Source organism: Echinops telfairi, unplaced genomic scaffold (genome assembly GCF_000313985.2).
Source record: "Echinops telfairi isolate 266 unplaced genomic scaffold, ASM31398v2 ScPeMD7_7400;HRSCAF=8409, whole genome shotgun sequence".
Lineage (NCBI taxonomy): Eukaryota > Metazoa > Chordata > Mammalia > Afrosoricida > Tenrecidae > Echinops > Echinops telfairi.
Window position 1 is genome coordinate 9,759,676 of NW_022111300.1, and position 18,416 is coordinate 9,778,091.

Genomic DNA, 18,416 nt, shown 5'->3' on the forward strand with positions numbered 1-18,416 from the left:
TTTTGAGAAACGATGTACAAATGCGCTTTACACAATTGATGTGTGTATGGATTGGGATAACAGTTGTATGAGCCCCTAATAAAATGTTAAAAAAAAGAAAAAGAAAAAAAAAGAAAAAGAAAAAGAATTGCTTAAGCTGTAATTTTTAAAATAGTTTTATGGTCTTATAATTCATATACCATACACTTCAGTAGTTTGCCATATCAAAAGAGTTGTACCATCATCACCATTAATTTTAGTAATTTCAATCATCACCAGGAGCATTAATTTTATCTTTGGAAAACTTTTATTTATTTTGTTTAGCATGTACGATGGCTAAGTCTAAAGCATTACTACCAAGACTACAGCTTATGCATGCACAAGTTTATTATGAACTAAATGTGTTTAAATGTATCTCTGTGATCAGTGAAAGATCACAAACAAGTTCTCATTTACTTTATAGTCTTGTTGGGATGGCTTCAAAAACAGGCCCAGTCAAAACAGACCCCCTTCCACAGGGATCTGCTGGGCATTTAAATTCAAGGCAAAGAATTCAAGTGACTGTTTTTGGGGGTCTCTCCAAAGTGGATAATCTTGATAGATTTTCTCAAAGGACCCAGGAAAATCACAGGGGCTTAGTAGGAAGAAAGTTTTAAGAACATGGAAAACTAGATTGGTAGGGAAAAAAGGCCAAGAAATTTGTACCAGAGACTTTTCCCCCATCACCACAATGCACTGTTCATTCTTAGAGTAGCAAAAGCTACCCAACACGAATGTCATTGGAAAACTTTATCTCATTCACCCTACAGCCCTGATCTTGCTTATTTGTGTTCCCTAAACTCTGAGAACATGGAAAAGGAACACGATTTGAGTCACCTGAGGTTGCCGACACTGCCATTTGGACCTGATAGAAATCAAAGGTCATAGAATTCATCAGGGCAGGGCTAGAGAGATGGGACCCCACCCTCCCAGCTTGACAGTCCTAGGCGGAGGCTATGCCAGGAACCAATAGCTTTGCATTTTATTAAATAAAGGGTTCTATGAATTTGTAACAAATCTTTTTTACTTAACCCATCCACACACATCAGAAGGAAACTCACTGTTCTCAAGTTGATTCTGACTTATAGCAACCTTATAAGACACACTGCCCCTTTGGGGTTAAATCTTGACTGGTGTGGACAGCCTCATTTTTCTCCTGAGGCACACTGGTAGATTTGAACCTCAGTCATTGTGGTTATTAGCTCTGTGTGTAGCCTATAATGCCACCAAGGACACACACACACACACACACACACACACACACACACAACTATCTCAAAAAGCACTGAGCCCATCTCCTTGTCTGACAAATCCCTGTAAAAATGCTGTCTCTGGCTACTTCTGGTCTCCCTTAGTCACCCAGGGCCAAGCAGACTCTCAAGCCAACTGACACTCTGTTTTATTCCTTTTATGGTGATTAGATGCTTGCTATCAGTAAATTTCCTGTTTTAAAATTTGAGAAATTAGGGAACCGATTACAAGGAACTATATGTGACCTCCTCCCTGGGGGACAGACAACCGAAAAGTGGGTGAAGGGAGACGTCAGAAAGGGCAAGATATGACAAAATACCCATTTATAAACTATCAAGGGCTCATGCGGGAGGGGGGAGCGGGGAGGGAGGGGAAAAATGAGGACCTAATGTCGGGGGTTTAAGTGGAGAGAAAATGTTTTGAGAATGATGTACAAATGCGCTTTACACAATTGATGTGTGTATGGATTGTGATAACAGTTGTATGGGCCCCTAATAAAATGTTTAAAAATTTTTTTGAGAAATTAATGAGACGAAAAATAGATGACAAAAAGACAGAATTCAATCATGAAGTTTTTCTGGTTTGACACCTGCTCTCTCTATGGGATCTGAGTGTAGAGCTGAGGATCTGCATTTTAACGTGGACTAGACCCGGCCGTCTGCCTCTGTAAACAGTGAGTCTCCGAAACCCCCAGCGGGTGCCTGTGGCTCAGCATTGGCTCGATGTCAGTGGGCGAGGAGGCTCCGTATGCCAGGTGCTGCTGTTGTGTCAGCGCTGACTCACGGCGGGCGACCTCACTTATGTCAGAGTAAATCTGTACCCCGTAGAATTTTGGAAACAGATCGCCAGACCTTTCTTCCATGGCTAACCATTTGCACCATCAGGATGCTAACGAACTATGTTGTTCGTTAAACCAGAATTTAAGCCGTCATTTAAATCAGAAGCCTTCATGGTGGACTGAAAGCATTAGAAGCTATTTCTCATGACCAGAAGGTGGCAATATTATCAACTAGGAATGCCTGCTCGCTTCTTTTCTTCCGTGGAACGCCTTTATATTTGTCAGCTTGGAATACAAGCAGAAACAAACAATATGTGTTTACTTGGATGGGGCTTGCTCTTGTACTCTCATTGAAGAGACATCTTTTCTACATTATTTATTTATTTGTTCACTTATTAATTCATGCGTGCATTCATTCACCAAATATGCATTCATATTAAGCCCTACTAGTGCAAGACGAAGGACCCTGGTGGCTCCAAGGGTTAATCATTGGGATGTCAACCTCAAGGATGATCATTCAAACCCACCAAATGGCCTCTTCACTCTCAAGAGATGAGGCTTCCGGCTCCTGTAAAGATTTAGTCTGGGAGGCTTTTACAGAGCACTTTGACTCTGACCTACAGAGATGCTTTACGTGGGAATTGACTTAACACTGGTGGTTTTGGGTGGATTTAGGGCCAGACCGTAACACTAGTGGTAAAATGGCTAAGTGCCCAGCTGCTCACCCAAATGTCCATCGCTTGAACCCACTAGCCACTTCGAGGGAGAAAAGACCAGCTTAGAAACCCCTACAGGTGCTTCGACTCTGCCTCATTGGTTGGCTATGAGTTAGAATCGACTCTGCTGCATGCTCCCTGGAGATGTGGTCTGGGCACATACAGTGGGCATCTCTGGAATGCTCACTGAGATGCAAGTCTTCTCTGTGCTGCATAGACTCCAGTCACTTCAGGACCAACAGATGGCAATGGAGGATCAGAATGCCCAGGCTAATACACCGTCATGCTCGTGTATTTTATTTTAGAAATCAGTCCGGCTCTCAACAGCCTACAGGAGACGCTGCAGATGGTGAAGGCTCAGAAAGAGCAGATCGAGGTCAACCTCACGACTTTCCGTGATGATCTCCGTGGGATACGGAGGGGTCAGTATCTCCCCGGCCCCTTGGTACCAAGCCTCTGTTGTTGAACAGCTTAGATGTGGACACTTCCCTTTTTTGTGTGTGCAATAGATGGTATCGATGATGTGATCGATAAAGCCAAGAGCCTGGTCCGGAATGCCAATGACATCACAAGTGAGGTTCTGGATGGGCTCAGCCCCATTCAGACGGATGTGGACAGAATTAAGGATACCTATGGAAGCAGGCAGCATGAAGACTTCAACAAAGCGCTGACAGATGCGGACAACTCAGGTAGCAGGCCAGCATGTGTTTGCCATTTATTTCCTCCATTGGGATGGGGTCTGGGCCATTCTAATTCTTTCCTGGTGAAGCCTGATCACAGAAATTAAGAGGCTAGTAACTTGTTTCATGTAGTAAATACAAAGAGGAGTGGTATTCTTTTAGTTAAATTAGATGAGTTTTTTGTTTTTGTGTTTTTTTAATGGACAGAAGATGCTGTTGACTTTCTTCCCTTATAAACCAGTTGCCATTGAGCTATTTCTGAGTCCTGGTGACCTATGTGAGTCAAAGTCTAACGGGGCTCCATAGGGTTTTCAATGGCTGGATTGTTAGAAGTAGATCGCCAGGCCTTTCTTCCAAGGTGCTTCTGGGTGAACTTGAATCTCCAGCCTCTTAGCCAGCAGCTGATCATGTTAACAGTTTGCAAGACCCGACTGGAGGTATAGGTCCCAGAATCATGAGGTGTTGAATGATGATTGATATTATCAGAAATAAAGTTTTCCTTTTCCTCGGAGAGTGGTTAGGAAAGAGAATTTAATAGACTGAAGAATAAAATCCATGATACAATTACAAAGGATTTTCTGATCTACTCTGCCCAGCCTTTGGGGCTTATCAACAACACCTATTTGTAGTTCATCTTTTCTCAACCCACAGGTAAACATTTCTGTTTTCTAATCTCACCCACAGTAACGAAATTAACTAACAGACTCCCTGATCTTCTGAGCAAGATCGAAAGCATCAACGAACAGCTGCTGCCCCTGGGGAACATCTCGGACAATATGGACCGCATACGAGAACTCATCCAGCAGGCCAGGGACGCTGCGAATAAGGTGGGTGTGCCCCTCATGCGTCTAACATCCAGCCGACTTCCTGGAGAAGTCGCTACACTTCTTGAGAAAGGAAAGTCTTTGTTGACTCAAGCATCAGTTGTCCTAACTCTTGGGTTGCTTGACATATGGAAGTGGATATACCCCTGCTGTCCTTCACAGGGGCACATCGCCTGAATCCTCTCAATTACCTGCTAGGTCAGGGACCTGGGACAGCCTCCTCCCCACTGAGTTTTTACAAGTAAGAAGGAGGATTTTTTTCTAAACATTTTATTAGGGGCTCATACAACTGTTATTGAAATCCATACACACATCAATTGTGTAAAGCGCATTTGTACATCATTGTACATGAAAGCAAAGAGCGTAAGGCAGAGTTCCGAAGACTCTCCCTGCTTCACACCCACATTGTTGTCCTCATTTGTCATGGAGTTGGTCCGACTCACAGCAGCTCAGGGTGCCAACAGAAGGAACCGCCCCCGGTCCTGCGGCACGCTCACAATGGTCATGTGTGAGCCCACTGTGGCGGCCACGGTGTCAGTCCCAGTTGCTGAAGGTCTTCCTCCTGTTGGTTGACCCGCTGCTTGACCAGTCATGACGTCTTCTTCTAGGCACTGGTCCCTCCTGATAACATGGCCAAAGATAAAATATTTTCATAATTTAAAAATGTAAAATGAGCAAATAGGAGTCTTCCGGGTCACAAAAAGCAGAAGGACATGCCAAGAAAAGCTTCAAAGTGTGGTTGGGTCTCCCAGAGGGCAGAGGGCAAGATGAGGAGAATGAGGGGCACCTGGGATCACGGCCAAGGGGGCGCTCCATCACCAGTGTCCTGCACCCACCCCTGAATCCCCTGTCCTAAAGTCACACCTATACAGAACCCTGGGTAAGTATTCAATGCTTGTGAGATAAAATGTTCAGTTGACCTAAGTATCACTCCACAAGTGTTTTCCTAAAATTGTTCAAGAACATTTATTATCTGTGATTTAGAATTGCTCCAAACTGATCCCCAGACAAGAAAAATATGCACATTTAAATATTTGGGACTTTGCCATCATTAGAATTGACATCCAAGCATGTCATTAATGATTTGTACTTTATCAACCCTTTGGTTTTGATTTTTCTAGTACTTTTGTTTGTAGTGTAGTTTATGAAAGTATTGGTCTATGATGGATTGGGGGGCAGGCGGGATGAGGGGAGATGGTCTTTGACCAAAGAGTTTTCGAAGTACTATTTTAGAGACTCTGGGTTCCTTCCATCTTAAGGATGAAATGTTTACAGTCCATGCAATGTAAACATGTTACTTGTTTTTGAAAACAATTCTTTAAGAAGTTTGTTGTAGAAAAATATTCTGGATGTCTTCATGTCTCTCCTGTTGGCACAATGGGCTAAGCCTCGGACTGAGAGTTGAAAACTCAGAGGTTCAAACCCACCAGCCTCTCCATGGGAAAGAGATGAGACAGTCTGTCTCCATGAAGGTTTTGAGCCCCGGTTAGCCTAGGGCAGCTCGAAGCTCTCCTGTACGGTTGCTGTGAGTCTGAACTCACTTGTCAGCAGTGGGTTTGCCTGTTTGTATGTTTCTTTTTCGAAGGCTGCTAGAGGCCAGGCAGCCTGCTGAGCACTTCCAGAAGTATTATCACACCTGCATAAAGACCTTCTAGGATTGCAGTACAGTGAACCCTCGTTTATCGCGGTTAATCGGTTCTAGACCCTACCGTGATAAATGAAATTCCGCGAAGTAGGATTCCTTATTTGTAAATCAAATATTTTCGTAGTTAGAGCATAGAGGACATGAAAAAACACCCTTTAGTCACCATTACACTCGTATTACCCAATTTATTAAACGAAAAAGGGAAAATACAGTAAAACATTTTGGACGTTACAATTATCATTTATTATTCATTGTATTATTTATGGCATCAAGCGTGTACAGTATGAGCCAATCAGTGGCAGTAATGACAGAGCATGCACTGTTACGCAAAAACCGCGATAAGAGTGAAGCCGCGGAAGTCGAAGCGCGAAGTGGCGAGGGTTCACTGTATCATCATAAACACGGAGAATTTAGCGGATCTCTAAAGATTCCTGTCTGACAAACAGGAAGAACCTGAGTTCTTTATTGGCCACCCCCTGCACTCGCTCTCCTCTTATCACAGCCACCTGGGGAAGACGGCCACGGTTAAGACCCAGAGCGCCGAGTGGCAGAGGACCTCTCTGAATCCACTCAGCTTCCTCGCTGGCATATTTAACACCCTACGTCTGAATCTCTAGGTTGCTGTTCCCATGAGGTTCAATGGGAAATCCGGCGTTGAAGTCCGACTGCCAAGTGACCTTGAAGATTTGAAAGGATACACGTCTCTCTCTTTCTTTCTCCAAAGACCTGAATCACGGGGAAATGTAAGGAATGAGAATATGTTCGTGATGTACCTTGGGAATAAAGATGTAAGTATTTCGCTGGCGTGTCTCCTGTAGGTCAAACAGAACATGTGCTTTGAGGCATGGGCGTTTTCTTTCTCCCGCTCGCTCTCATTCACTGCACAGCTGAGCCCCTGCCACTGGCTCAGCAGCTGGAAATCCCACCAAGTCATAACAGCACCCCACATCCTCCCCCTCCACCTCATGGTTCCCACATCTGTCTGTCAGTACAGATGTCACCTGCTGGTAGTGCCAGAGGCCTAAGCCAGTGATTCCTGTGGGCCAGCATACAGGCTTGCACGAGGGTAGGCTGTGCACAGACCCCCCTGGGGATTAATGAGCAGTACCCTGTCTCCATGAAACTAGGCCCTCAGTCAGATCTCACAACGTTGACATGCCCCCACAGGGGCGTGGCATCTTCTTCCTCTGAGCATCCCACTGCAGGCCACCCTCCGAGCCTGGGATGAGGGAGGCGCATCTCTATGGGAGAGAAGTAGAGGGAAATGAAACCTCTCCTGCCTTCTCAAGACAAAATGTCATTGTCCCATCTCTTTAGACCCATGATGCCACTCCCATTATGGACCTTTTGGCAGGTTCTTTTAGCTTCTCAAATACCTTTTGAGTGACGTTTCAGAAGAAGTGATCACTGACCAAGTTAGGATACATTTGTTAGAAGCAGAAATGTCTGGGAAACGGTTCTCAAAATTCTTCCTGATTAAGAAGTTGTTGACTGTTGCTAGGGACTGCTATCTGTAAAGATTTATAAATCTGCATGATTGTGAGTCAGCTCTTTGTACTGTAAGCACTGGTCCTTTCTTTATACTTTTCATATGACATGACTTTCTGTCTCGTTTCATGACAAAATACACTAACTTTAGTCCTTCAACACATATGTATCACCTACCTACTATGGGTCACATCCGGTCTTTTTAATTAATTTACCTTAAGGTTCTTCTATTTTAAAAGGGAATAAAGGTACTTGCGTAGGTGCTTATGATCATACAGGGGGCTAAAGGTTATAACACGCAAGCACAACGTGCTAAGAGAGCAGTGCGCAGTACCTGGGTGGTAGTATAGTATAGTGTTGGTGTAGTTAGTGTTCAGAGCCTTAGTGGCTGCTAGCCCCAAGACAGCAGTTCCAAACCACCAGCAGCTCTGTGGGAGAAAGATGAGGCTTTCTACTCCCATAAGGACTTATCGTATCGGAAACCTACAGGGGCAGTTCGAACCTATAGGGTGGCTATGGATCAGAATCAACTCGATGGTAGTGAGAGTAGCATTCAGTAGAGATATGCTATTGTACTATAGTATTCACAGTATTAGTAAAGTCTTCTCTCCCTATTAAAAGACTAATGGAGCGAGGGCTAAATTCCATATCTGGATTGGGTAGGAGTTGCTTGGCAGATGTTTATAGAGTGAGAAAAGGGAAATAATAAATAACTTCACTATGACATGAGCAAAGACTTCCCACTAATTGATTTTGACTCATAGTGAGCCTGGAGGATGGAGTAGAACGACCCCATGGGGTTTCCAATGCTGTCAATGTCAAAGGAGCCGATTCCTGTATCTCCCCACCCCCCCACCGGAGTGACTAGTGAGTTTGAACTGCCAACCCTTTGTTTATGAGCCAAGCACGTCACTACCAGGGCTCCTTATAAAGATGGTTCAGAGATTATTCATTCAGCATTCTGTATCTCTGTAAAAGGCCCCCTGCACTTCTTTTGTCTGCCCTGAGGTCTGTTAGTTATTTGAATGCATTCTCTTGGGATGGGATGCCCAGAGATCCCGGGGTGTGGCACTCTCTGAGGTGGCTCTCCTGTACCCAGACCTCCAGGGACTACATTGGCATGGCACTCATCAACGGCCGGCTCACGTGTGTGTACAACTTGGGGGCGCTGGAGGCAGAGCTCCAAGTGGACCAGAACTTGACGAAGAGCGAATCTTTTGAGGCAGTTATGGACCGGGTGAAATTTCAGAGGTACAAGTCTTCACCTGACCCAGGCTCTGCATTTGTATGCTTTGCTGAACTTGATAGTTTTATTATTGCGGCTATGATTTCTTTAACTCTCCCTCTGTGTTTTATATAACTTCATTCTAAACAGAATCTATCAGTTTGCAAGCCTCAATTTTACCAAAAGAGCCACAGACAATAAGCCATTACCAACCCAGTCCTATGACATGAATAGTGGAAGTCGCCACACACTTCTAAACTTGGATCCTGAAAATGCTGTGTTTTATGTCGGAGGTTACCCACAGGATTTCATAGTAAGTGTGAATGTGATTTTACTGTTATTTACATGTTAATTGTATAATGAACTAACATCACTAGTTTAATAATGTAGTACATATGAAATGGATCTGGTTGTATGTCCTTAAAAGTATGATCAATGATAATAAGAACTCATCCTTAATAAGTGCTTCCTATGCGCCCTGTCTATTCTAGGCTTGGGAATATTCATTAACATAAACATTATTATCATTCCCATTTTATCACTGAGACAGTGATTTACTAATGCTCCCAAGGTTATCAAACTAGGGAATCTGACTCCAGGGTTCCTTTTTTTTTAAACTCATTTTATCGGGGTTCGTACAACTCTTATCACAATCCATCCATCCATCGTGTCAAGCACATTTATACATTTGTTGCCGTCATCATTCTCAAAACATTTTCTTTCTACTTGAGCCCTTGCTATCAGTTTCTCATTTTCCCCTCCCTCCCCGTCACTCCCCCACTCATAACCCTTGATAATTTATAAATTATTATTATTTTTCATGTCTTACATCGTCCACTGTCTCCCTTCACCCACTTTTCTGTTGTCCGTCCCCCTGGGAGGGGGTTATATGGAGATCATTGTCCTCAGTTCCCTCTTTTTGCCCCACCTTCCCCTTCCCCTCCTGGTATCGCCACTCTCAAAATTGGTCAGGGTCCAAATTTCTTAGTCCTTAGTTGGAATCGACTCGGGCGCAGTGAGTAATTTATACTATATTGACTTCTACAAGGAATAAACCTATACTATTTCTTTGTCAACTTGATCATTGTCCTTTGGTGTTTTATTAATATTGCTGTTATTGTTTCTAGCTTCCCAAAAGATTACAGTTCCCGCCTTACAAAGGTTGTATTGAATTAGATGACCTCAATGAAAATGTGATGAGCTTGTACAACTTCAAAAAATCTTTCAATCTTAACACAACCCAAGTGGAGCCTTGTAGAAGGTAAATAGAGCCTAGGAACTAGAGTCTGTGATTTGGGTAACTTGCGGTACTTTCGCGTATGGCAAATGGACAGGTAAGTGAGGTGCTGTTGGTGTTGCCGGTTGCTTTGGGTCAGGAGGTCTTCGAGTAGGGCTTGCAGGCAGCACTGGATGGCCTCTCCTAAACTTAGCAATAGCAACCTTTCACTAATTTGTATAAAATATGACATTGATTAATAGAGTGCTTTCATTTTTTTAAAGGACACTTCTTACATGTTCAATGTCTCCGAACACCAAATAAGCAATGTTTGATAGTATCTGAATTAGGCCTAGGATTATACGTTTACTGTAAAATTTTAAAAGCTCATCCTCTGCAGAGACAGGCACCCTATGACTCGCTGGGGACTCTGCCCTGTGGTCCTTTTGGAACGCTCTGCCGTGAGCTTCTTACCCTACAGTTAAGAGGCCTTAGACCATTCTAATATGAAGATGTGGGGGAGTCTCAGAAACCAACAGGGCCAGTTCTACTCTGCCCTATAGGGTCGCTGTGAGTCAGAATCAACTGGGCAGCCGGGAGAATGAGCGTTCAGCATTCAGAACACAAGTTTATTTCAAGTTCATCGTTTCTTATATTTTAAGATCTTCAGCTGCTAGACTGCATCGTCCTCAGCAGATAGCTCCAAAGAGGACTCAAATATCATCTTTTCACTAGTGTTTGATTATTATACAGCATAAGATCATACCCAGGATATAGAGCTGGATGTCTTAACACTTTAAAGAGGTTTCATCTTCATGAACAAAATTGTGACAAATTGCCTCCAGCTTTGAGTTTCTCAGGGTTCAGCACCTTGAATTCATAAGCATACTTGTTGTGGGGGGGTGGGGGGGGGTAAAGGGAGGGGGCTTTGCTACCATGCCCTAACGTGTGATGATTGATATTGACAGGAGAAAGGATGAGTCAGACAAACATTTTTTCGAAGGCACGGGTTATGCTCGAATTCCAACTCAGGCAAATGCTCCCAACCCAAGCTTTTTTCAGACCATTCAGACGACCGTGGATAGGGGTCTGCTGTTCTTTGCAGAAAACCAGGTAATATATCATACGTATCCGTTGCCACCGAAGCTGTCCACTCATTTTTTTTAACATTGTTGGGGTCACTGGGTTATTTAAAGCAAACAATGTGCAAAGGTTACAGCATCATTTTCCTTGATCCAGCTTCCTTTCCCTCCGGTTGTTGTGGATGCGTGTCATAAAGAAAATGAGAATTTGAGGACATGCCATCGGAATATGGGAGAAACCTCCTCTTTCCCCATTTTATTCACATTGTCCATTTTACTCTTTGAAAACTACAGCTTGCCTGGCCATCTACTTGTTCCTTCTGGTACTTCCAAGCGTTAGAGGCTGTGACTTCCTGTTTGATTTCCCTCTTGCTTGAGCTCATGCCAGACTCTATGGAATTACTCACTTATCAAGGCGACTCTTGGCTTCCTAAGACACCCAAGCTTCTTTGCTTTCAAACAACTGAGGTTCCTCAAAGCCAGTCTTGGTCCTCTTGTTCCATCAAGTTCAAAGTGATGGTCAGCACCATCTGCTGGTAGATGGAGAGTTGAAGTGGTATTGGCTGCTGTTTCTTTACAGCTGCAAGGGGCCTGGAGTCTAAAACTCTTGTTCTCAGAGAGGTTTTTGTGAAGGAATATCCATCAGCCCTGTGAGGTCATTGGTCTGAGATCCTGAGATTTAGATGAAGTTTTGGATTTGACCAGACTCTTCTACATGTTGGGTTCACTCACTCAACGGACATCACATCAATTTTGGCTCACAGTCACCCGATAGGGTAGAGTAGAACTGTGTCTTTGGGTTTATGAGATGGTGACGCTTTACAGCAAGAGAAAGCCTCATCTTTCTCATATGAAGAGGCTGGTGGTTTCAAACTGCTGGCTTTGCAATTAGCAGCCCAACGTGTAACCCACTACCTTACTAGGGCCCCTCAGCCAGACTGGGTGGAACTCTCTGTTCTGGATGGGTCTGCATCATCCGTTCCCAAGCTTATTTCACCTACTGCTCCCTTTTCAGGAGGGAAACGTTTTTGTTTTGTTTTGTTTTTCAGTTCCCCCTTGGCCACTAAAACCTTTTGTACCCCATAATCCAGGATAAAGTGTAGGCATCTGCTTGTGCAGCACTCCAGCACCCCCACCTCCTAGGGAAACCCTGGTCTGAACCTTTCGGGATCTCAAGGCTGACCCAGTTCTGAGGAGCCTGGGACCTGCTGGAAGAACACAGAGAGGGATTCTCAGGATCCTTAAGGCAACACAGTTGGCAAGACAGTTAGTTTCCACAAGGCCATCTTTGTACTACCTTCCGAAGGTTTTATACACTAAGAAGCAGAAATACGATTTACAATAGAAGAAAGTTTTCCTAGTACTATTAGTAGGCAGAGGAGAGAAAATGAAATGCAGGGCTACTGTTAATTAGAATGACTCATTCTGCGCCAAGAGGTGGTGTTATTCTGTTGTTTGCACGTGAGGTTAATGCTAGCCCAAGGGGAAGGCTGGAGACCAGATCTGAACTGGTTTTCATTTTAGAAGCAGAGACCCTAACCTCCGTAGGGAACATCTTAGTTTCTTGGAGCTGCTGTAACAAAAACGCCAAAGTAGGGGACTTTCAAAAACAGAAAGTTCTTTTCTCACAGAGCTGGAGCCTCCAAGTCCAAATCAAGTGAATTCCTTCCCAATCAGTAGTCTTGGTGTCTATGCCCCCAAACGCCCACCTTCCTCAGCCTCCATCCCTCTGTGTCTGCTCTCTTTATAGTCCACAAGTGATTTGGTTTAGGATACACTCTGCACTGTTATGATTTCATCCCCATTACAGAGAAAACCATATTTCCAAACAGGATTATCTCTATGGGTAGAGCTTAGGATCCCAACCCGTATGTTCAGGAACACACTGTGCTCTATAGCAGAGAGGCCTTCTTATCATTAGGAAACTGTCAGAGCAAAAAGCCTTCAAGTGCTGTGTCAGCAATCCCTCCGCTTACCTCTTCACAAAGCAAACGATCCATTTAAGGATAGGTCTTGTACCTCAATGCAATGCAACCGTGACCAAGACAGATGTGGCTTTTGCCTTTGAGACCCAATTGTGCTAGCAGGGGAAGACAGGCACTCAACAGCCAGTCTAGTTGATCGGTTAATTCTCACAACCGGGATGAGTGGTATGGAGAAAGCGTCAAGGGTGGAACAAGTATGGATAAGAGCAGAGATGCTCTTGAGTAAAGGACCCTTGGTCCCTCTGATACCCGAAGGGCAACAGGACATGGCACGAGAAGGGGACAGAGCCAAAGGGGGATTCAAGGAGGGAGAGTGGGATGAGGAAAACCTGGAGGGAGTGGCCCAGGGAGTGCTGGGAAATGAAGCCAAGGAGAAGCCAGGGTCTCACAGCATCCTAAGATCCAAGGGAAGTAGTAGATTCCCGTTGGCATTTTCCAAAGGTCACTGTAGCTGCCGAGAGGAAAATGGCTTTCTGAGAACCAGAATGGGTATGGGAAGGATAGCGCATTATTGCTCTGCACTTTGGCAATGGAAGATGTGACTGAGATGCAAGTCACTCCAAAAACTCCGTACAGTGGTTTTTTTCTCATGATTTTTCATGGAAGCAGATCCCCAGACTTTTGGTAGTGTGGCTGAGTGGATTCTTACCACCAACCTTTAGGTTAGTAGTCAGGCACAAAACGTGGGAGCCACCCAGGTACTTATAGCAGAAGCTCACCAAAACCACTCACTGCCAAAGAGTCAATTCTGACTCGTAGCGACCTGATAGGACAGGACACAACGGCCCCTTTTGGTTTCCAGGACTGTAACTCTTTAACGGAGTAGAAAGCTCCAGCCTTTTCCCAAGGAGCTGCTGGGGGATCCAAATTTCTGATCTTGAGATCCCAGCCTAACACCTAACCACTGTCCCAGCATTCCTAGGTGGGGTGAAATGGAGAGAGGGTGAGGACCTGCTGGAATCCTCAAGGTTTGATTGGATGGCAGAGATGGCAGGCTCAAGAATGCCTTCAAGATGTGTGGCTTCCTCTGTGAGGCAATTAGGGGAGAGGAGGGATGATTTCGTGCCAAGGGGGAAGCATGGAGGTCCTAAGGCTCATGCGGGCTATTCTGAATTTGCCAGAACCCTGCATCGTGCGGGTGACAATAATAAGGCCGTTGGCTATGCAAGCAGAGCTTCCGAGAGGAGAAAACCACTTGGCTTCACCTGTACAACCAGTTGCCATGGAGCTGACCCCCAAGTCACGGTGGCCGCCTGTGGGTGTCAGAGCAGGCCTCTGCCCCATCGGGCTTTCAGTGGCTGGCTTTTTGGAAGTAGATCGTCAGCCTTTTCTTAGGCATCCTGGGTGGACTCCAACATCCAACCTTGTCATTAGCAGCTGAGCGTGTCGACCCAGGGACTCCTGGGTTGGCCAGCACACATGGATTGGAGTCGCGGGCGTGACTGAGGTTGCAGAGTGAGTGAGTGAAGACGAGGTCCTCTGAGGGACCCCTTTGTTAGTTTCCTTTCCCCCATGCTTATCACAGATGTAGGAAATAGGATCATGGTAATGGCTGACCTTTCTTGTCTCTTTCCTGGTGGTGTCATGGGTTAAGCATTGGGATAATGACCACAAGGTCAGCGATTCACACCTACCAGCAGCTCTGCGGGAGGCAGGTGAAGCTGTCTGCTCCCCTGAAAATTATACTATATTGTAGTCTTGGAAACCCTATATAGAGCCCATGGGTTGAAATGAGTCAGAGTTGATTCAGGGACAGTGGGATTTTTGGGTCCTGTGTGCCAAATATTGAACATGATGCTAAAAATGACAACATATTTAACCATCATAACCATCCCATGAATTATAAATGACAACATTGTGATGATCCCTCTTAACCAATGAGGCCGCTGAACAGAGCCATTTGTAACGTGAGAGTAACTTCTGATCGTTTCCATTGTTTCCTGGGTCTAGGACTACTTCATATCTTTAAACATAGAGGATGGCAAACTTATGCTACGATACAAGTCGGACTCAGATCCCCCCAAAGAAACAGGGAGTCAACAATTGGTGAACGACGGGAAGGACCACACGGTAAATGTCTTTGATCGATGTCCTTAGCCCATTAACCTGAGGCCAGTGCCGGTAGAACCCTTTCTAAAGGGCCAAATAAGCTTACTGGTCCTTCACCAAGGGAGACCGCCTTTAAAAATTTGGAAAGTTAGGCATGGAACTTAACAACTATCTGGCACGTACGAAATGATGGGAATGTTCTGTATCATATTTGTATCCCACGGGGCTCATGCTCAGAATGTTGTTCCTCCTACATATAGCAATGAACCTGGGGGGAGATGGATGAAACCATCATGGGTCTGCGGCACTGTCCATAGGAGTCACATGTTCCCATTGCTTGCTGATTCCACTTTGATGTGTTTCAGGTTGGGATCAGCTTTCGAAGAGCCCAAAAATATGTGATTGCCCACATGAATTCTCAAAGCATTAAAATTGATGGTGAAATCTTTGACTTCAGCACATACTACCTGGGTGGAATTCCAATTGCACTCAGGGAAAGGTAAGGTGATTGCTCCTGCTATATCTAGGCTACCTTGTGTTTTGTTTCTGTGTGTGTGTGTTTTAAGTTCCAGGGACAAAGAGCTAACTTTTCAGTATTAACAGGGTTACCCAGGAGAGTAAAATCCTCGCTAGAGAGTGGGAGTGGCCACTTGGAAGGGGGTGAACAATGTGTCACTCCCACTGTGCTCCTTGGGTGAGAAGAACCACAAGGAATAGGAGGAGTGTTGAGAAAGCTGCCCAGTGGACTGGGGCTGTGGCCCTGGTTCGGAAGGGAAGCCTGCAAGAGAAGAGGCAGTGTTGGGGGGTCCTGGCAGCAGCATCAGACCCTGAAAGCTGGGCTCTCTGCCTTCTGGGAATTGGGTGCCCTCCACATTTGTCTCCCCGGCTCCTTACATGACACCAAGCCAGAGAGCCGTGCCCAGCTGTTTCATAGCTACGTGACTATGGAGATTATTGAAGCTAATCTGAATGGCCGTCGAGCTGAATTAGATGGAGTAAGAGAAGTAAAAGATATTTCAAGAATGTACCCAGGAGTAACTGTGGCAGGCTGTTCATTTGTGTTTGTCCTCCGTGGCGCCTGCCTTTCGAGAGCAGGCCATTTGCAGGAAGGAAAGAGCTTGGAAGAGTGAGTCTGCTCTTATCACCCCCAGGGCCACCCTAGAAGTTTCAGTGCGATTACTTTTAGATGCGATTTGAAAGCTACGCTTTATTTCCTACTTTGTCATCCGTTTGAAGGAGTCTAGTGTGGTTTATAAAGTGGCGGGACAAGGCGATTCTTTCTTTGAGAATTCCTTTCCTTTGGGGCTTTTCACTGACCTGAATGAGAAGGTACTAATCTTTGCTCCCTGAGGCAGCAGTCCTGGTGGCATAGAACCCACTCCTTCCATCAGGGAGATGCAGGTTCCGTTCTGGGCAATGCGCTTCTGGCATCGCCCCCTCCCATCTGCGGCAGAGTTTCCAGACGCAGACAGAGGAGGAAGAAAGGTCTGGTGATGTTCTTCTGAAAACCCCATGGATCAGCGCAGTCTAATCCAAACCCACCGTGGGGAGGGGGCGGGACGGGGCGGGGTTTGGCTCTGAGTCAGGGATAACGCCAGGGCAGCTAACCACAGCATTCGTCGTTGTTTCCAAGTTGTCAAAATCGTTCCCAGAGTCAAAAACATGCAGGTAGGAAAGCTCAGCACTTTAACGGGGCTTGGCAGGTGCAGACTGGCTTCACTCCATAGATTCCTTTGAGTTGAAAGGGACCTTACAGATCATGGTGCATAATGCCTTCATTCTACGGAGAGGCAAAGAGGTGGGGTGACCTCATCGATGTTCAATAGCAATTCAACCCGGTAGAAGCCAGTGGGAAGATTTCACTGTCCTTTCGCTCCCTGGCAACTAGAATGAAAAGCAACATGTAGGCCTTTGGGACCCTGTCCCCTCTTTCTGGAAATCCCTCTGATGGCAAGGCTCTGTCTCCTAGGGTGTTTGTGAGGACTTGGAGTATGCAAGGGAAGTCATCTGTACAGGAGTTGGCCCATGGAAAGTGCTAGGTGGATATTAGAAGAGAATCTGTAAGCATTTGTTGTGAGGCTGGAATCCTAGGGACCTGGAAGTACCCCGCACGAAGTATGTGTTCCACTTGTAGGTTAATTGCCCTTCTCTTCCCGGCTCCGCCGCCACCTTCCTCTTCCTTCCACCAGTCTACTCTAATAGGGAGTAGAACACCAGGGGATATTGATTGTGTCTAATACATCTTGCTATCCCAGAGAGAATGGGTCTAAAAATAGGCATAAATAGCCAAGCTCCAGGAATTAAAATGATCTTGCCTTCTATCCTGAGGCAAAAGCCATCTTTATAAAATAATTAAGCTCTTTCTGCAATGCTGCTGAACGCTCATTTCTTGCTTTTCCTTTCAATGAAATGTATTTTTTATACATACGACACGCAGCTCAACTGTTTTATAATGAGTTTAATTGAAATGAATGCAGACACCTTTCAATTTAGAAAAGTGCGCTGCCTTGAGGATTCATAATGAAATCAGCTTCGGGTTCTTCTTAGTAACCATGTGTTTTAAGAAACCCATCTATTGGTCTGGACCTCAGTCAGCTCATATGTGTTCATGCCTTATGGACATTCAACTGCAGACAGACTCCAAGGTCAACTTGAAGGGCAAATGCCAAGGCAGCCAGGTGGGAAGAATGGCTCTCATGATCATAATAGCTGTAATATGAGAACAAAAGACCCACACCCGTCACTGTCGAGTTGGTGCCAACTCATAGTGACTCTAGAGGACATAACAGAATTGCTTGATGGGTTTCCAGGGCTGCCAGTCTTTCCAGAATCAGAGTGCCTGATGGGCTGGAACCGCCGACTTTATGGACACCAGCCGAGCACTTAACCACGTGCCACCAGGGCTCCTTAGACTCCCACTACCTCCCATTGAAGAAGAGCTGGTGGTGCAGATGGTTAAGTGTGTAGCTGCTAAGAGAAAGGTTGACACTTAGAACCCACCCAGAAACCTCCCAGAGAAAGCCTTGGCACTCGCTGTCCATAAAGATTCTCATGGCCATGTGGACTCATGGCGCCTGTGAGACAGGGTCGAACTGCCCCAGTGAGTTTCCAAGACTGTAACTCTTTACTGGAATAGAACCATAAAGGTAACAGTCCAGAAACCCCAAGGGGGCAGGTGTAGTCTGTCACAGGGGGTTACTATGCATCAGAATCAACGCAAGGGCGCCTAACAAGTGCCGATAGCTTTGTCCCAAGTGCCGTCTGAGCATGTTGCAAATAGTAACTCCTTTCAACTTGCCACAACCCTATGGAGCAGACTGGCATATTCCCATGGTAGGAACAAGCACACAGCTGACAGAAAAGTGGTGGAAGCCCTGCGGCCCTCAAGTCAGAGGGAGGAGACCTGGCTGCAGACCCCACGGATTCACACACACACACACACACACACACACACACCCT

The 18,416-nt window shown here is 45.4% G+C and overlaps 1 protein-coding gene across 1 annotated transcript in view; it reads left to right on the top strand.

Annotated features, from left to right (window-relative positions):
• LAMA3 (laminin subunit alpha 3) overlaps positions 1 to 18,416 on the top strand; it is a 259,097-nt gene that overhangs the window by 208,646 nt on the left and 32,035 nt on the right. Inside the window, 10 exon segments of the mRNA XM_045296310.1 lie at positions 3,069 to 3,185; positions 3,273 to 3,452; positions 4,128 to 4,270; positions 6,530 to 6,700; positions 8,500 to 8,651; positions 8,776 to 8,938; positions 9,753 to 9,886; positions 10,810 to 10,954; positions 14,859 to 14,978; positions 15,323 to 15,456. Of these exon segments, the coding sequence (XP_045152245.1) occupies positions 3,069 to 3,185; positions 3,273 to 3,452; positions 4,128 to 4,270; positions 6,530 to 6,700; positions 8,500 to 8,651; positions 8,776 to 8,938; positions 9,753 to 9,886; positions 10,810 to 10,954; positions 14,859 to 14,978; positions 15,323 to 15,456 (1,459 nt within the window).